This window comes from Rhododendron vialii, chromosome 6a (genome assembly GCF_030253575.1).
Source record: "Rhododendron vialii isolate Sample 1 chromosome 6a, ASM3025357v1".
Lineage (NCBI taxonomy): Eukaryota > Viridiplantae > Streptophyta > Magnoliopsida > Ericales > Ericaceae > Rhododendron > Rhododendron vialii.
In genome coordinates, this window is record NC_080562.1 from 41,824,255 (window position 1) to 41,851,722 (window position 27,468).

The 27,468-nt window shown below is 38.3% G+C and overlaps 4 protein-coding genes and 1 long non-coding RNA gene across 6 annotated transcripts; 2 read left to right on the forward strand and 3 right to left on the reverse strand.

The window, feature by feature from the left end:
• Positions 1-13: 13 nt before the first annotated feature.
• On the reverse strand, positions 14-6,332 carry LOC131329603 (serine/threonine-protein phosphatase PP-X isozyme 2). Its single transcript, XM_058362827.1, has 8 exons — positions 5,949-6,332; positions 3,927-4,079; positions 2,547-2,609; positions 2,387-2,472; positions 1,516-1,591; positions 1,122-1,390; positions 965-1,043; positions 14-493 (listed from the first exon to the last, which is right to left on the reverse strand). Exons 1-8 carry the CDS (start codon positions 6,087-6,089, stop codon positions 443-445), a joined length of 918 nt encoding a protein of 305 aa, XP_058218810.1. The 5' UTR covers positions 6,090-6,332; the 3' UTR covers positions 14-442.
• Positions 6,333-7,231: 899 nt separating this feature from the next.
• Positions 7,232-12,366, forward strand: LOC131329604 (syntaxin-52-like). Its single transcript, XM_058362828.1, has 6 exons — positions 7,232-7,536; positions 8,464-8,685; positions 9,638-9,843; positions 9,928-10,028; positions 10,157-10,201; positions 11,994-12,366. Exons 2-6 carry the CDS (start codon positions 8,468-8,470, stop codon positions 12,123-12,125), a joined length of 702 nt encoding a protein of 233 aa, XP_058218811.1. The 5' UTR covers positions 7,232-7,536; positions 8,464-8,467; the 3' UTR covers positions 12,126-12,366.
• A 1,546-nt stretch (positions 12,367-13,912) lies between these two features.
• On the forward strand, positions 13,913-21,747 carry LOC131329605 (transcription initiation factor TFIID subunit 6-like). Of its 2 annotated transcripts, none has more exons than XM_058362830.1 (12): positions 13,913-14,351; positions 15,141-15,227; positions 16,210-16,311; positions 16,404-16,512; positions 16,953-17,047; positions 17,124-17,261; positions 17,355-17,450; positions 17,736-17,860; positions 19,420-19,552; positions 19,996-20,121; positions 20,222-20,324; positions 21,255-21,747. In XM_058362830.1, exons 1-12 carry the CDS (start codon positions 14,226-14,228, stop codon positions 21,623-21,625), a joined length of 1,611 nt encoding a protein of 536 aa, XP_058218813.1. In that variant the 5' UTR covers positions 13,913-14,225; the 3' UTR covers positions 21,626-21,747. The 2 variants fall into 2 exon arrangements, with proteins under 2 accessions (XP_058218813.1, XP_058218812.1); XM_058362829.1 differs by having other exon boundaries at positions 13,922-14,351; positions 16,404-16,511; positions 16,943-17,047.
• Positions 21,748-22,454: 707 nt separating this feature from the next.
• On the reverse strand, positions 22,455-23,163 carry LOC131329606 (uncharacterized). Its single transcript, XR_009200803.1, has 3 exons — positions 22,980-23,163; positions 22,772-22,872; positions 22,455-22,656 (listed from the first exon to the last, which is right to left on the reverse strand). It is a non-coding gene; the product is annotated as an uncharacterized LOC131329606 (long non-coding RNA).
• Positions 23,164-24,333: 1,170 nt separating this feature from the next.
• LOC131329607 (V-type proton ATPase subunit e1) lies at positions 24,334-26,890 on the reverse strand. The gene is made up of 4 exons (XM_058362831.1): positions 26,584-26,890; positions 26,288-26,443; positions 25,298-25,345; positions 24,334-24,636 (listed from the first exon to the last, which is right to left on the reverse strand). The coding sequence occupies exons 2-4, from the start codon at positions 26,383-26,385 to the stop codon at positions 24,570-24,572; spliced, it is 213 nt and encodes a 70-aa protein (XP_058218814.1). The 5' UTR covers positions 26,386-26,443; positions 26,584-26,890; the 3' UTR covers positions 24,334-24,569.
• Positions 26,891-27,468: the final 578 nt, after the last annotated feature.

Sequence of the window (27,468 nt, forward strand, 5' to 3'; positions counted from 1 at the left end):
AAACATCATCATCTTACAAGCTCAAGAGAGAAAGTGGAGTATTAATCAATAGCGATCCAAGTAATTGCCAATCTCGTGTCAACTTTTGCCACTCCTACTCCCACAGATGGGAGTCAAGCTTCCTGTTGCATGAATTCTTGACTTATATTCCAATGCTTGATTGACATATGACACAGTACAATACAATGTAATACACACTATCGGTACAAGTAAAGAAAATATCAAACCAGAAAAATGAAGCCAGCTGGCAAAGGTAACCCCTAATCCGAAACTGATTAGGCACCCACCAGACTGTTGCCCATATGCAATGCCAACAACCGACTAGTCTATCCATCAAAACTTGAGAGTCGAGACAATCTACGCCATGCAGTTCTATAATCACATTGTTGAACAATGCAAGCATACCCAGTAAAAAACAAAGGTCAAGCTTCGCAACCTAATTTCAAAGGAAATAATCCGGTGGCGCTTTTTTGGCAGGAGCCCCTCTTGATTCCTGCATTTCATATTTAATTTCTTAAAGCACTGACAAAAGCCACAAATGAAGGTCTAAAATAAGAAAAACATATTCCCTCCATCCCACTTCCATTGTCCCTTTTCGGCAGGCATGCCCATGAATCAGGCCAACATACAGTGTATTTTTGTGAACAACAAAAATCTCCATTTTTCCAATACTCGAAGATCTCAAATTAGTTGTTGTAAACAAAGTTCTGAAATCATCTAAAAAAGACTAAAGTAGATTTTATAGACGTCTTTCTGAGATGTCCAACAGTGTGAAAGGGAGTATTAAAATGGGACGAAGAAAGCACAAGAAAATTTCTGCCTCCGAACTAGAACCCTCAAAAGCATCACTATTCCTAAACTTCGCACAGGTCATCTCTTATCTGAGTTCCCTTGGTCAAGATAAGAATATATAGATGCAATCCACTCTTTCCACCAACCGACTAAAAGCAAGTTATAAACAAACCTGTGGCGCTGCTTCAAACACACGAAATTGCTGGTTAAGATTTTCATCCAGCTCAAGAATTGCAGCTACATTACCACATCTGCAACACAGACGCATATGAGCAAGGAGTTTGGCCATTGAATGCATGAAAGGAGAAATAGTTTAAATTAGAAATCACCTATAACAATAATTTGGAGCTGACCACACTGTAACAATCTGGCTGTTGAACATCCATTTATAGCCTTCCATTACCAATTGATGAGCACGGCATATATAGTCAATGTTATTCGCGTGGTTAAAAGTAGTGACTACGGTGCCACCAAATAAGAAACCAGCACCGCGGGGACTCAAGCCCCAACCATCAACTATGTCTTCTGGGTCTGACCACATGAGGTCACACATGGCACCATCATGGGGTACTTCTTGCTTCCTATCAATTGTTCGAATCTGGCCAGTAGTTCATGTTAGCAACCTAGAAAGATCGTGGGGCAATACGAGAATGGAAATAGCATAGGTATAACAGAAAAAACTTGAAAATGAAAAAAACCATATGATGCAGGATGAAATCAGACCTGGTCCAACGTGTTAATAGAAGGAGAAAGACCGCCATGAACACAAAATATTTTGTTCTCAATGAGAGCAGACAAACTGCAGTGAATTGAAAACAAACATCCAAAACCATCAATACAGACGTAATAAATATAACCTCGATGTAGTCAAAGTTGTGTTTAGAATACTTGCCAAAAAAGGGGTTGTGTTTGGAAGCAACTTGAATAAAACCTTAAGACTAATGATAATTTCCTCTTATGTACGCTAGAAAAGATAACCTTTGACCACATGAGAACATCAAATCAGCTGGCTAAAATTTCTCAAAGAAAGAAGATGTTTTTTCTTGTTTAAACAATTGCTTAAAAGTTGATCTTCTACTAGAATTTTGCAACAAAATGTTCAGTTGAAAGTCACGTTCACAGGCTTCCAAACACATCGACAATTTGAGAAGACACAGATCAGGGCACCTGTCGAGTTGATTGATTAACTCTTTACAAAGACCATATCATTTACAGCAAGGGGGTATACAGGGGTGCCATGGACCAAAAATACATATGATATTTCCATCAGAAATATGAGCTATCTAGCAAAGGAACAAGGCAAAAGCAGACCTTGTCACAAAGCACGGTTTTGAAGTTCTCCTATTCTAAGTGGATTCATTTTTAGAATCACACTTGGGTTGGTGTTGTGCTTTAGAAATCTTTGGTTAGGCAATTAGAGCAATTGAATGCTGACCATTCCAAAGGTGAAGAATTATTAGGTAGCACCAACAGTAATCCTTTATATTGACAGTGACCGGGTCCAAAAAACACCAACAAATGTAACCCAACAACGTGCTGTTTTATGCCTTTCACCAGACAGGTGCCCATATCATCTGTAAGGAAGCTGACAAACCTTAAGTAATCAAATATATCAGTGCAATATCTCCACACGTTCACTGAACCATACTTGCGTAGACACTCATCGTAGAATCCATATACCTGACGATTGAGGGAGCAAAACGTTAGCAAACCAAAAGAATCTCAACTTGACAGATTAATTGATCAGACTTAACCTGTGTGATCTGGCGGCTCTCATGGTTCCCCCTTATGAGTGTTATCCGATCTGGATACCTGACCTGTTTGGTAAAGAAGAAAAGGAAGAATTTTACAACTAAATGAAAATTTCAACATACCAATAATCAAGCAATGCTTGGGAATTTTAGTTTCGCTAGTAAGATGGAAAAGGGATTGAGATTGAAGTCAATTGCAAAATTTAAGTGTCTCCTCACGAAGCCCCATGATGAGTTGATAACAGTATGGAAGTTAGACTTTCCTAACACATGCAATACTTATTGAGCTTCATGATTTGAGAGAAAGTCCTGCCTCATCTTTTGCAGTACTAACTGATTGTTAATGTATTTTTCATTTCAATAATGAAACTTGGTACCTAATAGGCTAATAGCTTCACAATTGACCAACGCACTCTAAGAAGGTTTTGTAAATGTGACCTTGCAATAACCTAATAGAGTTCCATGTCTCCATGATAACTAGGAAAGTAGGAATTACAAGTTCTTCCAAAAGACTCGGATTTCTAAAATCTACGTTGGGTTTCTTCAATACCTAGCAGCTTTTATGGGGAAAGCCCAACAGGACACCCTACACAGTAAGCTTATCTAATCCACTTGACAAAGGGTACTTCCTGTGCTTGATCCATGGATTTGACGTGAAATTCGCAGGAATGTTTTGCAAAATCTTAAGATGGATTAGCTCAAATACAGCACGAGTTTGAAAGCTTCAACGTCACATTAACTAGATTCACTTAATGTTGCCCACAAAGATGAGCAAAAAGATCTCGAAACAACATGAGTTTAAAAGAGTTCCCTTCCCATGTAGTAGATCCTCCGGGAAAAAAAAAATGTAGTAGATCCATTAACACACATATTTTGCCCACTACTATTTTTAAGTTAACTTCCAAATATGAGGTGGCTGGAATGGTTGGGTAACTTCACTAGGTTTGCAATATTCCAAGTCTGCTCCAAAACCTTGCGTCAGTCAATTGTACTCAGTTTGTTAATCATGGACCACATGCATATTGGTAATATATCCAGGAAATCCAACTATCATCATAGGAAATTCCTCCCCAACTTGGGCCCTGTGGAATAGATGGGGTATCATAAGCATATTTACCGAAATGAATGGCTAGAAGCAAAGGGGAAAAACTAATATATGATTCAATTTAGTGTTTCTCATTCAGTTTAAAACAATAAAGATCATGAAGAAAACATTTTGGACAACAGAACACACACTCTAGAAATAGAAAAGTTTTGTTTCCCTTTTGTTTCCCTTGACCTAATGAAATAGAAAAGTTTTGTTTCCCTTTTCTTTCCCTTGACCTAATGCAACTTCGGAGATTCTGTAGAAAAGATAAGGCTAAAAAAGGTCAGCAATAATACCTTCAGAGCTAGAAGAAGCAGAAATGTCTCAACAGAGTAAAATCCTCTGTCAACAAAATCTCCAAGAAACAAGTAGTTAGTCTTCGGACAATCACCGCCTACTCTGAAAAGCTCTTTCATGTCATAGAACTGCCCATGGATATCACCACATATCTATACAAAAATGAGAGAAATTTTACGAATAAGCCACAATGGCTACAAACACCGATATACGAGTAAAAGAAAAAGGAAATACCAAGTCAAAGGGTAACACTAGGGACCTATAATATCTTACACAGCTTGAAAGTTAAAAACTACTCCAGTTGTTAGGTGCTACAGTTTCAAAATTTACCAAGTAGAAAGATTGGCATCTAATAGAAACCAAATGAATGCCATTTTGTTGCTTATTGGACAGAAAAAGAGAAGAGAGTAAACATAAAAAGAAACAAAACAAAATTTCCCAGTATCCCAAAAGCACAGGAGGGATTCTGTTTCTAAAGCTATGTCCTCAGGAATTGCCTAATAAAATAGGACCAGAATCCACATCAACAATTTTCTCACCAAGAAAGCTCCAAAATGAATAGACTAATACAGTCAGGTATTATTGAAATGTAATTTCAACTTGCAGGAAATTAACAAACCCATGATGAGACTTCTGTTGAGTTTGAATTCATGGCAAGCTCTCCAGCTCATACGTCTCCGAGCTTATAAGAGTGAAATGTTCCTTACTACATTCCAATGTGGCATACTTTGTGTGGACAACTGCTAATCGGAAGATCCTCATCATGGATAAATCTAGGAAGAGGGGTAACTTTCGTCCCAACAACTCTTGTGTAGTTGGGTACAGGAGGGCAACGGGGATCCAACCAATCACCTTCTCAACTATCGTAGTGGAGCCATAAAGCAAATGCGGGACTGTCTTTTAGACTTGGTTCAGATTACACAGGTCTTTCCACGCATCGATCTACTTTGTACTCTGAAGGTGGTAGTCGGATGCCTACAAAGAGGAGAAAAAGGATGGCATATTGTACTATTGTGCATGATATGCTACATCTAGGGGGACAGAATCGTGAAACACAGATGGATAAGAAGAGCTAATTTGGAGGCTACATAGCCGGTTATCTTTTCACCTCTACACATCAAAGGATTAAAATGTTTGGATGACAAGGCTGTCAACTTGTAGTTGTACTTGTTCGATAAGTTTTTTCCAGCATTAGTCCCACTTACTTGGAGATTGTTGAGAATTCAGATGGTTGACTTTGTGAGTTCATGGAAGCCACTTGCTGCAAAACTTCTAAGATTCACGTACATTAATGCCACTAAATCTCACGGCGGGCATTGATATGTAGAACTCAAGATGATCCTTCTCAACATGGATTTCCAATGTCCTAACTACCCAAACATTCCAGGTTTTGGTTTCTCAATTAAAATGGAAAAAGAAAAGTACAAATTTTTTTTTTTTGATAAGTAAATAATTATATTAGAAAGAAGGCATTAAGGGAATGCCACCCATATACAAAAGAAGGCCACAGAACAAAAAGGTGCTATACATACTGGTCCTAAAATATTGGCATTACTAGAAAAATTTACAGCCACCAAACCACCGTAATATCATTCTTCAAATCAGCACAGCGGAACATAAACCTGATCACAAAATAAATTGGGCCTCAAACGCTCACTCCACATCTTATTAAGTTCAACATGAAAACCCCAAATACTATTTTTTCCACATGAACAATGTCCAAGAATACCCCGGAGTACCACGTGGCGGTGCTCCAGAAGCAATTAATGATACTCCCACAGGAAGAGTGAATACAAGTTTAACATTCCAATGAATAATAGTATCTCAGCGGAAACTCCAACTGTTATAAACAGTCCAACACCTCCTCCTTCCTTTTAACTTCTGGCAAAAAGAAATCTCCCAAATGGATTCGTAAACCTAGATCGCGGAAAATCTGAAACAACAAGCCACGACTCCCTACTACATTAGGGCATCAAAATAAACATCAACGGTGGATGAAAACGAGAGCGATTGCGACTTACGGTGACCGGCGCGTCGACTCGCTGGACATTGCTCTCTTCGACGAGGATTTCCATGGCCTTCAGACAAAGCGCCTTGACTTCGGATTCTTTCAAGGGCTCGCATCTCTTCAGCTGCTCTATTTGCCTGTCTAGGTCTGACATCTTCCTCTCTCTCTCTCTAGATTCTCTCTCTCTAGATACCCTCTCCCTTCCTTACACGGACGGACGGGAGAGGAGAGAGAGCGGCGGATTTGGAATCTCTCTCTCGCTCCTCTGCATCTAGAAATATTCACTTGTCACAGGGACAAGCGTATTTTTATTTATACTGGTACTGGTTTTTTGATCTCTCTTCTACTGTGGTGGTTCACAGTTCACTTGTGGGCTCTCTTTTTTTCTTTTTTGGCTCCGACGTTTTAGCAATTCGCGCTACCGCCCATATATTTTGGGTGTATTTTCTCTTTTTCTCTATTGGTTTCCCCATTTTTTGGGAAAATTTTAAAAATGCCCTGGAGCGGTGTCCCATCCCATGGTGCCCAAAACCCTTTTTCTGCGAGGATCAAAAAAAAAAAACCCTTTTTCTACCGCACAAAATATATTTCTTGATTTTTTGCTTGTAGTAATTGTGTTTTAGGCTTCATTTGAACACTTAACCCTTTATTCTAAGCACTCATCAATTTTGGTAATTCATAGTTGAACACATAATACATTAATCCAAATAAGATGTAATGAAAAAAATAAAAGCAAAGTAGAGAGAGAAAAATTAACTTATCAGTATCAGTATCGTGCTTTGGTTATCTCTTTTGAACAAAAGTTGACTATGCATATTCAAAGAGAAGATAATATGTCCAAAAAGATATGTGCATGCCAACATATTCGCCCTAAAAATAGGATTGGGAAATCCTATAGTGCAAGGTCCTGTAAGGCACTCTGTAGGTCGCACACAGGCCATCGATCTTGACAATGAATGATTGAGATATGATTTTTAATTATGACTGGTTTACCGGTCATAATTGATTTTTGATCTAAACCATTGATTGATGAGATCGACGTCTTTGTGTCGCCCTACACATGCACTAAAAAATATTGGTAGATTTGTCGGTCAGCTTAATTTTGCTTAAATGGAAAGATTAACTTACACATATCGGAATTGGAATGAACTAATTTTTCACTAGCCCACTAATTTTTTTAAAACTTATTTAACGACTTGAATCATTCGGAAAAGATCCGAAATGAACCTCACGTACCCGTTGGTTCTCAACCGGTCGGTACCAATAGCAGGACTCTTGAAGTAAATTGAGTGGTAAACATTTGACTGCCGAGTGTTGACCATTGACCCCGAAGTAGACAATCCTTTTTCCCCGGGGTTGGTTCGACCAATCCCAGGCTAACCCTGGTTTGGTTATGTCACCATTGTTTATTTATTTATTTACTTACTACCATAACCATTGGCTGATCTGATCCCTGATGTGCGCTGTGACGACGACGAGCCCGGACCAAATCTAACGGTGAACGGTCGCGCTCGTGCGTCGGATCCCCTTACAAAATCAGCTATAGGAGCAACGACCGGAGGTCTCGTGTTCGATTGATAAAACAATTCAGATTCGAAGAGGTAACGACCTCTCCATCGTTTGATCCTTCGTCATTCCCATCTCAGTTGGTTTATGCAAATTATATTACATGACTGACAATATTAAAACTGTTTAGGTTGATGTTAGCATTGATTGTTGTACCTCCGGAATGTAATACTCGAGTTTGAATTTAGGAAACAGAGAATCGCATTGTGTAATTGTGTGTGTGTGTGATTTTTATATGTTTGGAAGTTAAACTATGTGATGCGTTGGCGTGGAATCGAGGTAATGTGTGTTTGTTTAATTGAATGTGAGAACTTGAAACCTGTTTGGAAGGGAAGGCTTACATTGGAATCAGGCTGGATGGCTGCTATTGTAAGGTCAACCTCGCGGGGGTTGTAGGTGAAATTCTTTTTTCTTGCTTATTCTCGCGATATACTGCATCATACTGGAAGTCATTCGTAAGTATTCCAGTATGCAGCCATATGTTTACGGAAAGAGAAACCGATTTATGGAAAATATTGCGTGTTTATTGCATCATCGTAGACAAGATGCAAGCAAAGATGTTTACGTCAGATTCTTATAATAGTTGTGCAGCATGTGCTTGCAAAGATTATAACGGCCCTTTACATTTTATCAATGGAACCTCGTGTGGTGTATTCACGAGGACAGTCTTAATACCAAACATTCCAACCTTGACGCAAGATTTGAGTTAGGCCTTTCTGGGGTGGAATGGAAACAGGCCACTCATACTCTTTGCTTCGTTCTGATTTTATGTGTGTTGGAGCAAGTGCTGTGCAGCTTGTGCTAGAGTCTAATATGTTTTTTGTTGTAGAAGTGTACTAACATGTTGCTTGCATTTTTATTTTCCCCTTGTCTGTCTGCTTTAGGATTTGGCTTATTATTATGTCCATGTTATCTCCGCTTCCCACTAAAAAACGGTAGCATAATTTGTCCTATTTCTGCAGATAAATGGCATCTTCTGCAGACTCATGGGTCAGAGAATATAATGAAGCCGTAAAACTTGCTGATGATATAAATGGCATGATGTCCGAAAGGAGTTCCCTGCCTGCATCAGGACCTGAAGCACAACGGCATGCATCTGCCATAAGGAGAAAAATTACAATATTGGGAACTAGACTCGATAGCTTGCAATCCCTCGTATCAAAGCTTCCCAGCAAGCAGCTTTTGTAAGTTATCTCAGCGCATCACTGAAAGAATGCTTTTAGATCTGCATTTTTTTGCTAGTTGATATTTTTTCTAATCCTGCCGTGACCATCAAATTATCTCTCATTTTGGTAGCCCCCTCCACTACTAGTAGTTTGAGGGTTGGAGAGTGAATTCACATACAAATATTCCTTCCAATGCCCTATAGTGAAACCACAGGAACCACAACTAAGGATTTATAGGTAGGATCCCTTTCCTTTTCTCTATAGTCCACATTCTTTGTCCAACACTTAATCCAAGATGAATTCAGCCTGATTAGGACGTAGTAACTTAGGTATTAGATGGTAATCTGTTAAGTTACAAATTGTCCCAAAAGCTTAGCTGCGAGGAAATAAGTGCAACAATGCACAAGAAACCAAGATCTCTTAGAAACCAAAGCTTGAGCTATTAGAAAATGGGTCCAAGAATGTATGTCAACTGTGAGCTATCCAATAGTATGATGTTTAGCATTTTCGTCTCTTGCTTGTACCAATCGTATCCTTTAATACATAAATTACAGCAATACGCCTTTGAGTGGATATGCTTGGGTAGTAGTTATCCTTCATTCAAATTAATTCATTGAAATGCGGTGTAAATACTAAAGAACTTATTGGTAGAACATCGGGATACTGGAGGAATTTGTTCTGGTCAGTGTTACAAGAAACACTTACAAAAGGGCAAGAATCAGTAGCTTTGAGTACTCAGCCTCTCCTTTTGACATTCTGTGCAGTTGCTTAAATCAGGATTGGCTCACAGCCTCACAGCCTGTCACTACTGAATGTTTATCTTGATATTTGCCTGTACAGTTATACAACAATGTTTCAATTGGAAAATGTTGGGCTGTCTTTATGAGTGCGGCCTCTTACCACAATGCTTAATGTTATTGTTATTGTGTTCCTTGAATTAGTGTTGAAGCTAATTTTTAGTGATACACAGAACAGAGAAAGAGATGAACCGCCGCAGGGATATGCTTTCAAATTTGAGATCGAAAGTAAACCAGATGGCGTCCGCATTGAACATGTCAAACTTTGCCAACAGAGACAGCTTGCTTGGACCAGAAATCAAGCCAGCTGATGCCATGAGTAGGGCAAGTGGCTTGGATAACTACGGTGTTGTTGGTCTTCAAAGACAAATAATGAAAGGCAAGTTGTTGCAACTTATGTTCGTCCTCTTCTTTTTGTAATTTTAATTTGGCTTCACTAACATGGATTCTTCATTTGAAGCAGAACAAGACGAAGGCCTTGACAAATTGGAGGAGACAGTGATAAGTACAAAACATATTGCTTTGGCCGTCAATGAAGAACTTGACCTACACACTAGACTAATTGTATGTGTTTCCATCTTAGGTTCATTTATTTGCATGCTTCTTTTCATCATCGGCCTTCTCATCATCAAAAAAGCTAATTTGACCATCAAAGAAATCTTGAAGCTGATACTTCCTCTACCACCGTGCAGGATAACCTGGACCGACATGTGGATGTTACCGACTCCCGATTACAGGTGATACTTATCCTAGTGAATTTGCTTTCTGAATATAATGTGATCTTCTTTGGTATATGTAGACTTTGTAGTTAGTGATGCACTTCCAAGGTGAAATTTACTTGTGCGTTTTGGGTTCTTCATTGCATGATAATGGAATTGGGAATTTAGAAGATAAACTCAGAGCTAAGGGTGTTGAACAGTTGGAATAAATAGGAGTGATATCATGATCCATACAGGAATATTTGAGTATGTTTAATAAAATTGCATGCAGCAGAAAAATGAGGAATATCCATGTTAAGAGGTAATTGGACTGAATCCTACATTCCGGTTGATTGTTTAGGATTGTCTAAATGTCAGTCATATCCTAGAAATCATGAAAATATACAATTTTATGGAAATAGTCAGTTCGTGGACGTACTGTACTTGGTTGCAGAAATTAAGGAGTAGCAAAACAGTTGGATAATGTTAATCAGAGATTTCCTTCTCTTAGGTAAGTGATGGAATATGTATGCTCAAAAGACTACACTGGGTTTTATAATTGGGGTACAGTTTTATTGAGATGAAAATTCATGTGCATAGCAACTTCTCGGATGCAGAATATTGGTTGAAGAATAAAAATGCTCTATCATGAACAAAGCTTGAGCATTGAGCATGTGCTAAGATTGTGTGTGGATCACAAAGTGCTTTCAGATGTGTTATATCTTTTCGTTTGACCATTAGCCACCTAGTTTGAGGTAAATGACGTTGGAAACAAGAGCTCTAACATTAAGAAAAAGGTAGAATTATGGGCACTGTTTGGTTCATCTTTTGAACTGTTTTCTTTTTTAAAAAAAATTGAATCCAAATCAGTGCTTGTTTAGGTGGTTTGGAAGCCATATTTCCTTCTCTTGTTTTCCTGCTTCAAGGAATTTTTGGTTGTTGGTTGACACTTTGGCCCCGTTTGTTTCGAAGTAAAATATTTTTCGATGTAAAGTATTTTTCACGTAAAATGAATTTTAGGAAAACAAAATTTTTCGTTTCTATTTTATCATGTTTGGTTGGCAATCGGAAAATATTTTTGGCAACAAAACATTTCTCCAATATTCATTATCTATCAAGCTATCCTTCGCTCCGTTTGTTTCGAAGTAAAATATTTTTCGATGTAAAGTATTTTTCACGTAAAATGAATTTTAGAGAAACAAAATTTTTCGTTTCTATTTTATGGTATTTGGTTGGTAATTGGAAAATATTTTTGGCAACAAAACATTTCTCCAATATTCATTATCAATCAAGCTATCCTTCCCATTTATGTGTCGCGACAACAATTGGTTTATGTGTGTGTATTAGAGAGGGAGAGAGTACTGTTGGGTGACTTAAATTGAGGATGCACCTAGCAGAGGTCATGGCAGCGTAGCAAATCAGGGAATTGACAGAAACTCAATTGGGCCATTGCTTCACCCGTGAACGGTGGAAAACAATTTACATGTGATTTGTATAGCCGAATGCCGGAAAATGGATTTTACTGGAGAATATTTTACGTCCAAACAAACGGAGCCTTTGAAGAAGAAGTGGTAAATGTGAAAAGAAACAAGTAATCAACTGAGCATCTTGCATGGTTTTTCTATAGAGGTTATAAATTACAAAGGCGGACCCATTTTTACTGTCATAGTGCTGATAGCTAACGTGTGTTACTATTACTTAATCTCAACGAGGATTGATCTTTTCTTATTGTAGAAGTCATGACTCATGACATTGACTCGTTTCTTTATGAGTATTGCTTCATTTTCTTTGTGTTTTTGTTATCTAATTTTTCCTTTCTTTGTGGGGACAGCGAGTTCAGAAGAACCTGGCAATTTTGAACAAACGGACCAAAGGTGGTTGCTCCTGCCTGTGCCTCCTCTTATCTGTTGCTGGAATTGCGGTGCTGGTTGTCGCAATATATTTGCTGGTCAAATATTTGTAATGCAATCACAACACAAACGATCTTTCCTGCTACGTATTTCTGTCTTGATATGGAAATTGGTTTTTATCCCTGCTTTGTTAGAACTTAAAGTAAAATATTTGAGTTCCTATATATATGATTTGTTTTGGTCTTGCACTGTTTCCTTTGTAGCCAAGTCAAATGTGTACTTGTATACTAGAAGTTACCGGCAGTTGCTCGAGCACTAAATTATCAATCTTTTCCCATTTTTTTAATTATCAAATGTTTGTCTGTTTGAGGCTGTTTCCTTTGCCCCAGGTTTTGTGCTCTCTGTTAGTGTCGCTTTTCAGAAATCAGAAATTCTGCTGCTGGTTATGCGGAGGACATTGTTAAGATTCGAGAGGAAAGTACGGTAGTGAGATTTATGATTCATGTCTGACCTATTGGTTTTGGATTGGTAGTTTCCCTCTGCGAGGCAAATGAAAATGACTTCAAAAATTGACACATCAAGTTACCGAATCGCTATGCAATGCTGAAACATCTCAAAAACAACTAGGCCAGTTCTTATCTCTAAAATCATCGACCCTGACAAACAACCCAGAAGAGGTGAAATTATAAGGATTTAGATCTCGTACTGCAGAGTAATGTACGACACATATCGTTTTTGAGCAAATCCAATATCCTAAAGCCTAAACCTCGATTTCTTTTTCGGCTAAAACACCCGTCGATGCCGGTTGCTCATGACCGATAACAGATGGTACAGGTCAATCCCAGACTATTTTAATTGACATTCTAAGAGAGGTAAAAGCATTTACTTAGCTTAGGTGCTATTAACTCTTTTGGAACAATTGGCTGATGTTTCAATTAAAATCGGACAAAATCTAGCTCTTATCGATTGAACCATGGATTGATGCCGGTTGCTCATGACCGATAACAGATGGTACAGGTCAATCCCAGACTATTTTAATTGACATTCTAAGAGAGGTAAAAGCATTTACTTAGCTTAGGTGCTATTAACTCTTTTGGAACAATTGGCTGATGTTTCAATTAAAATCGGACAAAATCTAGCTCTTATCGATTGAACCATGGATTGAACACGATACGCATGATGACAAGCACAGTGATAGTCGAATTCTTAACGAAAGACTTTCTAACGGACTTGGTTATCAGAAGATTGATTGTCACTACATCAGTCTTTTGTGGGGTTGAAATGTTAGACATAGGAAGAGGATACTCTAGAGCCATACATGATACATTACACACTATGATTGATCTCTTTAATTTGCTTCTATTCTATTCCATTGCCTTGTTACAGTATCTGGACTCTCCGGAACTATAAAGAGTGATCATTTTAGATATTTAGGCTCAATTATTTGTAGAGATAGAGAGATTGCCGATAATGTGACCGTTCAAATAGAGCTTTACTCTAATCTTAATTGGAACTCCTGTAAATGGGCGGTGGAATTAGTTCTCCTAGATTAGTGAAGGTGTGCGTAAACTGGTCTGAAAATGTGAGTTATCAAAAAAAGATAGTATTCACTTTGTTAAGTTTTTCAAGAAAAGTATCACTAATAACAATAAAAAAAATTGAAATCAATATTTAGTCTATTTATTACACTCAAATGGATATTACATGAGTTATTTAGGCCCCATTTCGTTAAAATTTTATTTTTTAAGTACTTATTTTCAATTTTTACGAGATCGATTATTTCCTCGTAATATATTATTTTAATTTAAAAAACAAAAAACAAAAAATTATATTTCTCTTAGTTTTTTTTTTTTGATCATTATTATATTTCTCTTAGCTGAACCATACTACTACTTAGCATTACTTTTTAGCGGAAATGCCCGGTATCCGGTGGGTTTCGGAACAAACCGTTTTCACTCGTTATTAGTCGTTACTCGCCGGAAAAAAAAAGGTCCACGATGGCCGAAGCCCTAAACAGATAGCCGGAGAGAGAGAGACAGAATCAGATCGGTGTTTGACATTTCTACGTTGTTCGAGCTCCGTTGCTGCTCAAATTTCTCTTACAACTCTATAGCGGCATGGATTAATGAACTAGGTTGCTAGAAGCCTAGAAATACACATATGTATCTGTACACGCCTGTATTAGGTGATTCGGTGAATGAGAAGGAGTAAAGATGAGCATAGTGCCGAAGGAGACGATTGAGGTGATTGCGCAGAGCATTGGCGTTAGCAATTTGGTTCCAGAGGTGTTGCCCGCCCTCGCTTCCGATGTCGAGTACCGCGTTCGTGAAATTATGCAGGTACGGTTACAGTCTCTGTATATCATTCAAAAGAAAACCTGTATTACACTTCACCTTGTTCAATTGTTCTGAGAGTTTTTACATTTTTCCGTATCAGAATAAGAGTCTATGTGTAAGGTAGATATGATAAAGTCTACATAGTACATACACACCTTTCGACCACAACTCCGGACCCTACGGCGTCCGGAGCCGTTCTATGCATTTGAACCCCAAAAATGGTAGGAACACAACACCAAACACAACATCTCACATACATGTGGGCCCACATGCACTCGTATGTGTGGACCCCACATGTATGTGAGAGGTTGTGTTCGGTGCTGTGTTTGAATTGTTGTGTATGTAGCACTTTGGTTGAACCATGTGCATCGAATGGCTCCGGATGCATTGTGTTCAGACTTGTGGTCGAAAGGCGTGCATGTAGCATTCCTCGTGTTTTGCTTTACAATTAGTTTCAAAGACTTAATTTATTTCGAGAAGGATGCAAATAGACTTAACACAATCAACTCTCGGAAAACAAGAGAACCATTGGGATTTCTACGTGTCTGAAGCAAGTTCAAACAGTTTAGACATTTTGTGGGGTCAAAAAATAGTAAAATTTGACTACAAGCTAAATTTTCTTGTGCAAAATTGAAGTGGGTGGGGTCAAGTGACCCCACTTGTCTGGAATCTGGATCACTTTTATCTTGCTCCTTCTGCCCCTGCATGTCTTGATTCATGGTTCCTGAGGACAAGAACAGCAGGCTTTGCATAGTTTTGGTTGATTTTTGTGTTGGAGTGTTTTGATTACAGGAGGCTATCAAATGCATGCGCCATTCAAAGAGAACAACTTTAACTGCGGATGATGTGGAGAGTGCACTTAAGTTAAGAAATGTGGAGGTAAATTTCTTCAATTATGATTTTGTATTTGCTTCTTTTATTCCATTTATTTTTTATTTTTATTTTTGTGATGTTTTCTTGTGTTGACAATTTGAAAGGTTGATAGCTTTGCTCCTATGGTCCTTATGGATGGTTTCGGATTTTGGGTTACTTGAGTTGTTTTGGTTGATCATATGTGTTACCAAAACTTGTAAGTACTTTGGTGAATGTAAGATATGTGACTGAAATATGGTACAATGTCATCCTGAAAAAGTCAATTTGGTGATACAAAATGGTCACAAAGTTTTTCCTACTTGTTTCTTGGCATTTTCGTTTGGAGAAGAAAATCAGTTGGAATGAACTCAAAATATAGCGAGTGGAGCTTTTGCAGGACAAAATGTAACACAGTTGGTCATAAATGGCCTAGAAAAGTGTTTACATGAATAATTATCAAAGTGAAGCTCAGTTTTATCGTGCATCTATTGCTTTGAAGGAGTACATTTAATCATACTCTCTAGAATGCTATAAGCATACTTTTATTGCTCCCTCTGAGACATGGTGTAGTACATTCCAATTCCCCTGTCTCATAGGGCTACAGTTGGCATTCGAGCTAACAAGGGGTAGAACCCAAGTAATCGTTTATTTCATTTTGTTTCTGATGCTGAAAGGTCGCTATATGGTCGTCTTGTGAGCTTTACTTTTGTAGTTTTTTTTATTATTTTATATAGTCTAATTTATCTATGCATCACTCTTAATTGCACACTCAGTTGTTATTTTGCTTCTTTTGCAATATTGCTCCATGTATGCACATGCTTTCATGCAGTGTGCACGAGCGTGTTTCTTCCACTTGCGTGCTCATTCTGTAGTATAGGCTTTCTGGTGTGGACATGTTTTTGTTTTGTTTGTGTGTGCTCTGTAGTCATGACCATTCAAATCTATTATCTTCATCTTTCATTTACTTGACACTTTTCATTTACTAGCTAATGTTTTCTCATCACCTCAGCCTATCTATGGCGTTGCATCGGGTGATCCATTGCGGTTTAAGAGAGCTGCTGGGCATAACGATTTGTTTTACGTTGAGGAAAAAGATGTTGAATTTAAAGATGTAAGAAGTTGATGATCATGTCAGAAGCATCCTTCTCTCTTCATTGGTGGATTACTCCTGCTATGGTATGATTTTCTGCCAAATTGATTCAGGTGATTGAAGCACCTCTACCAAAAGCTCCGCTCGATACTGCCGTTGTTGCTCACTGGCTAGCTATTGAAGGAGTACAACCTACAATTCCAGAAAATGTATCAATAGAAGGTATTTTGCTAATCTTACTTAGTACTAGTTCAGTTCCAGTAAGTAATTTGGCCTCCCAAGCAAGCATTTTGGGGTGCAAAGGTAAAGGCATATGTGCAAACACTAGGCCAGCAGTATCTAAGGTTTATTTGTCAAATAACATGCAAGTCCACATGTTTATAGTTTGTGGTGCATGGTTGGAGTTAACTTTGTCAATCTAATACTACTCCATTAGACTAAACTGGATACAATTGTTTCTTGTTTTGATATTGTCTTTGTTTCTGTAGTCGAAAAGTTAGGGACTTAGGGTTTGATCGCACATGTTGTGTTGGTCTCTCTCTTGTAACCCTAGATTTCTTTTTTATCCCATTTGAATTGGTTTAATGAGAGCAGAATTGATCTTCTTTGGTATAACAGTTGAGTGCAGATCAGTAACTTTGGTTTGTTTTTTGCACTTGCAGTTCCTACAGATCACAAGAAGACTGATTACAAAGAGGATGGAGCCCTTGTTGATATCAAATTACCTGCTAAGCATGTGCTGTCTCGGGAGCTTCAGGTATGTTTAATACACATATCCTTCTTATATCAGTTCTTCTAACTTATATGCTATGGTTTTTATGGTTGCTCTGCAGCTCTATTTCGACAAGGTCACAGAACTTGCAGTAAATAAATCCGGTTCCATTATTTTTAAACAAGCATTAATGAGCTTGGCGACTGACTCGGGACTCCATCCATTGGTTCCTTATTTCACTTGTTTTGTTGCTGATGAGGTAGGTAGTCACGATTCCATATTCTCAATTTGTATGTTTCTTTAATTTTCCTCTTATAAGTTATAACAGTCTAGTTTCATGCTATAATATTAGGTTTTGCGGAATTTGGATCATTTCTCGCTTCTTTTTGCGATGATGCGGCTTGCCCGGAGCCTTCTCCAAAATCCACACATACACATCGAACCATATGTAAGTTTAACCAATCTACAGGACTACTGTTGTAAGTTCTCAGTCCCCAGCACAATATTTATAAATTGAATATTGGAGGATGCATTCACCTGTCCATGGTGTATAATTCCAATGCGGTAAAGAATGGAGACTGACATATGCCTTAATGGATATTTTTCTTCGAACCTTGTTGGTCGTGGAACCCTAAGAAAAATTGTGCAAGTCTTAGTTGACTCTGTTTGGATTTGAGAAGTATCTTTCCTGTTATACATTCTTTGTTTTTTGATGTGGTTTTTTCCTCTGCAGCTACATCAATTGATGCCGTCTGTAATTACCTGCCTTGTTGCCAAAAGGTTAGGCAATAAGTACTCCGACAATCACTGGGAACTTAGAGACTTCACAGCTAACCTGGTTGCTTCAATATGCAAGAGGTGAGATTGTCCATGTTTGATAAATGTTGGCTTAGGGATAGTACAAGTCAATTCTGGCTTGTTTAAAAAAACATTAGTCAAATATGTGTACTCTGATAGCTCATATAGTATCTACAAAAGCTAGAATGGAATGAAACTCTCAAACAAAAGCTCAAGCTGGAACCACAAGGCAATAGACTAGAATTCAAACTACGAAGCATAGATCTTCAACTTTCTGCAAACAAAATTATATCAACCTCTGCTTTTTGAAGATACTGTTCTTAAATATTTAGCAGAAATGTTCCAGTCAAGACATGTTTTCCTATTAGCTTGATATGTTTGCATGAGTGTTGGTCAAATACGGAGTATGTTTTAGCTATCTTAATTAGAATTATCTTCTACCTTGATGTGCTTGAGGGAGTCAAATCCCATCATACGTTTCTATACCACATTGTGCTTTCTTCCTTGCAAGTTCTCTAGATATAAAATTCTCTTTCCTTGTAAATGGCTCTTTTGAGGACTTTTTTCTTCTATTTCTTGTGGTGGTGGTTGATCCATAATAGCAACTTCTGGTTATTGTCCTTGTTTTCTTAAATGAGAATTTTGTACTTTTCGGTGTCTTGATTATATTTTATACAACCCAAACTGTATTTCCATCCATCTGATGAATAGTTCACCCTTAACCTAGTCACTAAACAATATGCTGTCGAAACAAATAGATGGTTTGTTCTGTTTTTGAACATTGCCGGTGAGTTTAGGTCGTATGACTTTGAAATTTTGATATTAGCCTTTCCATTTTCATACATCTTTCGATCTTAGTGATGAATTCAAAGGTCAGATCTGTACCCAATCAATCAACCCTTCCAGAGTCCCGTAAATGGAGGCTAAACTTGGTGCACTTTTTGTTATTTTGATTGTGGTGACTGCTCAACCCATGTTTATCCATCTCCCATTGTACTATTATATTAAAATGTTGAGATATAGCCACCTAGTAGATTTTGCGAGACTCTCTCTCTAGAAACACAGCCCTAAACCCTATCTCTTCTCGCCGGCCACCTCTCTATCTCGCGATCTCGTCCATTCGAAGCACTCTGTTGCCTCCATTGTCCAACCTCCATCCATCACAGTGATGGAGGATCTAATCCACTTCCCTCTGCTCCAATCCTAACCTCAGGAGGGTCAGATCTGCTGAGATCGCAAGGTTTTAGGGTGTTTTGGCGCTTCCTCCGGCGAATAAGTGGCCGGATCCGAGGCAGCGGCTCCGGCGACCGCAGGTTTCTTTTTTCAATTCTCGTTTCAGGTTTTTCTTGTTTTTCTCCTCTAATGGAGTTTTCTGCTCCCTGTGTGGAACTTTTCCTACTCTTTGTGGGTATTGCTTTATTGTACTTGGTGAGATCCTACCCAATCCATATGGATAACCCGAAAGTTGAGGATCGTTCTTCCCAATGGAGGGCTCTGGATTTGTGTCTTTGTAGCCATGTGGGCATTTTATGATGATCAAAAACAAAAAAAAGATATAGCCACCTGTGGACGCAATCAAATCTTTTCTTCTCATGCACTCTTTATCATAACTATTGCAGGTTTGGTCATGTGTATCACAATCTTCAGTCTCGTGTGATGAGGACTCTGCTCCATGCTTTCTTGGACCCAACAAAATCATTGCCTCAACATTATGGTGCCATTCAAGGTCTTGCAGCCCTTGGACCCCGAGTGGTAAGCAAAAAATCATGTGTCATGGTTGGCCATCAGCTAGCTAGTCACGCTGGTGCTTAACCATTTGGGAAGACTTTAATCTAGGTCTAGAAATCTGTGTTATGTTACCTTTGATAATACCAAGCAGTGGTGCGGCAGATTATCCCTTTTCCCCCTTGTTCGAGGAAACCCAAAAAAAAAAAAAAAAAACTTCTCATTCTATGAGATTTTCTTTGCACGTCTATCTGGGACCCTCTTCCATTAAGGCTCCCACCTTTTCCTCCAGATATGACTTTCGGTGGTATCTGTGTTGTATGACATCTTGAGTTCAATTTTGCTTGGTCATGTCAAGCTGTATTCCTCCTTTGTGTGTGCAAGAGCGCTTGTTCCCATTTTGTGTTTCACTTCATCTTCAGACTCTCTGTTTGTTTCTGCTATCTGTAATGCTTCGTTACCATTATCAGGTTCGCTTGCTTGTACTACCAAATCTTGCGCCGTATTTGCAACTTCTGGAGACAGAGATGCAACTTGATAAGCAAAAGAATGAGATGAAGAGGCATGAAGCTTGGCGTGCATATGGGGCTTTATCAGTGAGTTTCTTTTGATTCTCAACTGAAGTTTTGTTTCCCCCTATTTGAATCCCAGTGTGAAGGTTACCTAACAGAACTAACAAGGCAACACACCTCGTAGTGTGCAGCTGGTCTGTGCATGTATGATCTGTTCCCTAAGGTTCTATTTCCAACTCCACGTATGACCTGGAAGAGCAAAGCAAAAGTGCTGACAGCCATGCCAAGTATGACTTTGTTTACCTGTTTTCTTGATTTATGTATGAGTAGCTTTCTTGACATAAATGCCACTTTCTTTGATGTCTTCATACATTCATACCTCTTGAGATATGAAGCATGGGTACTTCAGAAAACTTGGCGGACATAGTAGGTATTTATTGGGTACTTGTACTTTGAATGGTGCTTCCACAACTGTATGGGATTCACGAAACGCCAGACCATTTTCCCCCGGGGGTTGCCGTAGACCAGAGTTTACTCTGTATCTACTAAATCTGTACCCTGGCTGGAATAGGATTTTCTATTAAAGCTTTTTTGTAGGTTCTTTAGGCAACTACATCAAACTCTGATCTATACCTTTTGGCTTTAAATTGTGTGTTGGATGTTGGATCTTGCCACCTAACAGTTTTTTTCAGTTCCCTATTAAATGGTTACATGCAACACATTTCTTCCAACTACGAAGTATATTTATGTAAGGATGCATTCCAGCAGTACCTGTACCCTGATTTCACTAGTTGTTTCCGTATCGATGTAACCTGCAGCACCAGTACCGTACCCATACACATGCTTCATAGCTGGTAAGAGACTGATAGTTGCTCAACTGTCAAATTGATGCAAATTCAGTTTTGGGGAACAATTTGGAAGTATGCACATCATACAAGTCTCTTTCACCTATAAGTTCCACGATATGATCACTATGTCCTTTTCGTTTTTCTGTTTAATAACATCGATAGAGGGATGACATAAAGTGATTAGTAGTACAGCTGTTTCGTGAATGATTTCAGATTTCAATTTGAGGATTTACCATGAATGCGGTGTGCATATGGTATAAATATTCCTATACTGTTTGTTTTTCATTTCTTCTGAATGTGGACGACTCTGAGTTTGTTGTCTTCTTCCATTTCTCACATTATTCTCTTCCGTTTTGCAAATCTGACAAGATAAACACAAAGCAAGGACAGACGACATGAAGCACCAACCACCACTCAAGAAACTCGCCATTGAGGGACCAATGGGTGTAATACCATCTAACTCCATGCCAGGAGACATGCAAGGAGGATTTTCCAATTCTCCAATGGGTACCGATGCTGGTTTACCATCAATTTCACAGCAGCTGACGAATGAGAGAACGTCAGGAATGAGTAGCAGAAGGGAGAAGGTAGGTGGTCTGCCTCCAAACATGCCGACTATTCTTGCTCAGGCCTGGAAGGAGGATATGGATGCAGGGAATTTGCTGCCGTTGCTAGTTGAATATTTTGGCGAAAGCATGCTATCCTTCGTCCCTATGCCAGAATTGTCTTTCTTCTTGTAATTAGTAGGAAATAATGGATGATATATTTGATAGTCCCAAGAGGTAATTGTCACTCTTCTTGTGATTTGTGCTCATAAGACACTTATCCAAATTATCTATATAGAATGAATGAAGATTATTTATGGGTCGGAACTTCCAGAAACTTATGCTGGTGGCTGGTCTTCCTGTTTTGTGTTTCTTTCACTAGTTTGTTGTAGTGGTTAAAAGTTATTTCCACCAACATTGTGTAAACAAGGAAAGTTGGTTTTCACGAACGAAAGATTATATGAAAAGTGGAACAAGGCATGAAAGCATTTGAAGCTATGCTATGCACGTTTCCTTGGCTGCAATCTACTATGAAGATCAGCATCCTTCGATGATCTCGACCACCACCTCTCTTTGCTTTCGCCACAGTTTCTGATGCCAGAAGAATATCCACGCAACAGGATTCTCTCTGTAAAATTAACCATCTAAATTTTTTTGATATAGTTAAAAATTAAAAACCTAGTGCATTTTCAGATTTTGTTAGTGTAGCTGAGCAACGGAATGAGACATGCATGATTTCTTGTATGGCAGAGCTGTTAAAGGGAAAGGAAAATTGCTTTGATTCACTTTAATATCAAAATTATACTAGCGTTTGTGTATGTTCGATGCACAGGGCCAACAAAATTTAATTTAGTTTTTTATCCCGTGCATCGAACGGACACAAACGAGAGTTAAAGAAAGAGGCAAGAAAAGTGCATGAATTCAATTTTATATGGGTAAAAATGGTGGAAGAAAAAAATTGCAAAAAATTATTTCAAATGGATGTTTTATACAAACTTATCATTTTATAATTTTACTGCCCATTCAACGCATTACCACCTAGAAGATACTCACGTCCTACTTTTTATATGGGTTGAAATGGAGGAAGAAAAATTGCAAAAATTTTGACTTATGCGAACATAATGTACTGATATGCGGATGCAACTTATATTAGAACTGACCTTTGAGCAGTAGATGAGCACTGAAACCAAACGTTGATGAACCAAATTTTTTACTTTGATCAAAATCTAGAGACAAAAAAGTAGAAACATCATGATCCTTAGGAGATCCAGAGGGAATGTGAAAATATTTAAAAAACCAAGGAGACAGGAAAAGTACACTGAGTACATGAATTTTTGTAACCATTGTGTTGAATTAATGGAGAAGTGAAATCAAACGTTCTAACAAATTGAGCAATGACGCAATTCGGTGTTGTTCTTGTAGTTGGTGAACATAGCCTCTTACTTTCAAAATTTGGAGAACAAAAAAGTCGAAACACCATTAATTAGGAGAGGGAATGTGGGAAAACAGTGAAGATACATACATGACGAAGATGTGGTGATGGACTTACCTTGTCAGCAATTGTATGTTAATCTTCGATCCCCTTTTGGCTTCTTAGAAATAGATGGCAGCTTTTCGTTTTTTATGTGCACGGAAATGGTAAGAGTTAAAAAGAGTAGAAGAAGAGGAAAAGCGAGGAGGAGTTGCAGCGAAAAAGTGGGGAGGAGTTGCATGAGAAAGGTTAAAAAGTGGGAGAAGTCAGCTATTGGTGTGGGTTCAGTTACTGGCGTGGGTTTTTTTGGTTTTCTTAGAAATAGATGGCAGCTTTTCGTTTTTTATTTTCTTTTTTCATTTTTTCCAGTTGGCCTTTGGTGGGACAGGTGGTTCAACGTGGAACGAGGTTTTTTCTTTTCAAAGAAAATGGAAAATCAAGGAATCAAGTGACAAAGGTGAACGTGGGAATCCCCCTCATTTTGTACCCGTTTATAAACCCAAAAAAAAGAGAGGTGAACGTGGGGCTAGCTTTTTGATTTTTAAAGAATATGTAAAATCTTAGAAATTAGGATTTGGGGTTTTAAAGATTATGAGGTTTAAACACATTCCCATAGGATATTGATAGATAGATTCTTACGCAGTTTTAAGAGGTTTTTCCAAATTCCCATTGAAATTTTGACTTTGGATTTAGTATATTTTTTAGAAACTTGTCCCTCCATGTTGATGATTTTGTTCTTCCCGTTTTTCTAAATTTCTTTGTTTTGTATCCGTCTCCAAATCCCTTCATATTTCTGCATTTCGTGTTCTCTCCTTTTCCCTTTAAATCTTCTCATTTCCCTCTCCAATCGCCACATCGTCTTCGCCCTCCATCCATATCTATATTTGCACTTTTATTCTCCTCTTTCTATTATTTAACACGATAATTGTTCTACGTATTGATAGTCTTAGCTCTGTCCTTACACATTTACTGATTTACATTAAGATATACATACACAAGTATCAAAAGACCCAGCATCATGTTGAGGAGCCTGAATATTTGCCCTTTTATCATCCTCAGTTTCCATTATTGTAATTTTGTATATGACTTGCTCATCATCTTCTATATATAATCTATACCACGATCTTATTAACTAACCAAATAACCTCGGCCATGTTAAGACAGATCAATTTCCTATTGCTGACACCCTCAGATGATAATTCAGTTGTTACTGCAGATCTGAACAACCACACATTTTTGCTTCTTTCTGCCGCCTCTTGGATTTCCTAATACCCAACATATCTTCAAGCTACTCTTACTCTATATAGGTTACTCATAATGAGCAAAGGAGAGAACGCAAAATTGACGCAACACCTTGACCAAATTCGAGGAAAAGAACAATAATGCATTAGTCCAATGAGATTAAGTGTTAAAGCTAGCAACTGCAAGGCAATTATTTCGAAAAGCTTCCACTCATCTGGTCCAAAAAATGAATAATATATTACAACAGTTTTACTGATACTAGGGCCATTCACAACTTACAGAACCAATTCAAAGCCATTTGCGTCACCAATCAGAAGGCTACACACGAATATGATATGAGAAGACTTTGGTACTTAATGTACTCTAGTAGAATACACTCACACCTCCAAAAAGTAAGAGGATTATACTCATTTTGCATAGAGCACATCACTCCCCTTCACTCAAAATTGGGACTATGAGTGGCTTCATCTGCGCAAGATACACAATTGCCCACCTACGCCAACAAAAGAAATATGCAAATGAGAGTTCTAGCATCGCAACTGAATTTGCAATATAGGAATCCCAAACTCAGAAGTTGGACATAAGTACTGTACAATCTTGTGGTTAGAATGGTACCAACCAGAAAACTCCGCTTATTAAGTCAATAAATGAGCTTCAACCATAGCAAATCATATTATAGCAAGGAAGAACCAAAGTTCACAAAATACTTCCTTCAGCCCTTATTTCTCCAATAGCAAGAATTTTTTGCTCAAAATCTCATAAATAAGATTACTCCACCCTTCGCAACAATCTTCCTCTAACCTCTGCCATTTGATTTTTCTCCATGTTGTGTAATTCAAAATCTGCTTTTCCACATAAATCAACTCTTTGATAAATGTTTGGACTACATGCTAGTAGTTTCTAAAAGGCATCAGCCAAACACTTAAAAAATAGGACAATACCAACTATTTTCCTTCGAAAGATTCTACATTAAACCTAAGATCCAAGGGAACCTAAACGCATTTGCAGTATGGTCCTCCATAGCCGTGCGAAATAGGTATGTCAGTATGTGAAAAATGATTTCCAAAATGAAACTGAAGCCATGAAGCCATCTAAGCGACGAATATGTAAGTATATTTACGCTAAAGGGAATTTCAATAAGAAATCAAACTTACATCATCCAGCAGCATACTGTTGCAGTAATAACCAATGTCACGTGCAACCTGCATCACATAATATGCATTAGCCAATCAGTGAGGATAAAAAAATGAACTAATTCGAACAGCTTGACCAAAAGCAAGGCAACGCAAATAATTTATCTTCCTTGGCATTTTAGGAAACTCAGTGAACTTCATAAATGTCTCCCTTTCATGGTTTCAAATTATAAATAACCAAGATCCAATAGACTATCAATGTAAATAATATTTATACATATGTATGTAAAACATATCACCACATCTACAATGAATGCACATCGACCGATAAGATATGTTCTTGTCTACATTTGAAATTGACGAAAACCAAAACCTTTGGTATCCCCAATCAGTTAGGCAGTTGAACATCTGAATATAAGCAATAAAACTAACATTTCCACGGAAGGTTGGATTTCGAACCATTTTCAAGTTACACAGTCGAGCAAGTATTTTTTGTTCATTTCATTCACATATTAAAGCCTCCATATTAGTCAAGCAGGATCTTTTCAAGGGAAGGGGCATTGCTTGGTACAATGGTAAGAGCTCAGATTATCAAGTACGTTAACGCAGGTTTGAATCAGAGAGCAGCAGCTGAAAGTTTGGCATTCATCCAACCTTACCAGTCCCAGCCACCGCTGGATATTAATCTAGCAGTAATGAGACACTAATTCTGAAATAGCCAATAAATTGATTTCCAACAACCATCAAAACCCAAGTTCCATCCAGCTGATTCTTAATGCAGTTCTTGAGACAAACTAAAACCGAACACCAAATTGCGGCCATTCAAACTTGAAAATCTTATGAAATATATAACCCAATTACAATGTGCAAACCGAGGCGGTGAACAAACATTGTGGGGACAATAAAGTACTTAGACAGACCAATATTGACAACTGTTTGCTACATATGGAAATTTGAGTAAGAAAATCTTAACCGAAAAAAGAGAGGAGAGATTCAACAATGGAAACGTACAGATTCGTAGAAGGCCCTCTGTTGCAGCAGATTCTGGCACAGAGACATGCAATGATTCCAATCACCACGAAAATTAGGGTTGTTACCATAAACCCCATTTTCTATTTTGATGATCTCACCAACGGCCACGGCCCACGGCACAAGCTATTCAAAATTCTGGAATCAAAATACTCAATTTACTCTCAACAGAATGTATCCAAACTGTAACGCAAGCCCTAATGTTTCTAATTGCTGCTGAAAAACGTAAATCCCAACAACTCCAAAAATTTGGAGCGACAAAAGAAGATGAAAAACACCTGTTATATTTGTGGAGAACCCGGAATATCCAAATCGAAGCTCGTCGTTTTCGGTTTTGCTTTGGTAGATTGATCTGTTTACAAATCGAAGCTCGTCGATATCGATTTTGCTTTGGTAGATTAGATCAATCTCGATTAACGGACTTTTCTGAAGTTTACGAAAGGAGACTCGAGAGGAACGAATTTGGATCATTTCTCTTGCAAAACATGCTGAAGGCCCAGCCCAAGAAAAATGGAGATGGGCCCAAAAGAAGCTATAATACAGCCCGAGCCCCTTTGCTGATTTTGCTTTGTTACAAACAGACCCGCCGCCACCAACACCTTATCCATCCAACACAGCAGAGGACATCGCCACCGCCAGCCACCACGCGAGATAGCCACCCAGAGAGACGCTCGAAAGCCGCCATTAGGCCGAAAACCGAGTGATCTCAGGAGAAACACCGGCGGAGGAGGAGAAGACTAACAGACAAAAATGCTAAAGACAAATAGTATAAAGGCGCTGCTATTCGCAGCCCTCTATTTACTCCCATAGCCCGTTAAAAATTTTCAATTATACTCGACAGTTAGTTACCGAAATTGAGATATATTTTCAGCGTTCAATTACCGAAATATAATATTTTTTTCAACAGATGTTTACCGAAAATGCATATTCGGCACTTGTTTACCGAAAGTTGAACATATTTTCGACATGTAGTTACCGAAATATAATCTTGTTTTCAACAGCAATTTACCGAAATGTTATTTATGATTTTCAACAATCATTTACCGAAATTTAGTGGGCTACGGAAGTAAATAGAGGGCTGCGAATAGCGGCGCCTTAGTATAAGCATGCACACTCAATTACTCACAAATACACAATGCAGAGTGTAATTGTTTGTGTGCCCC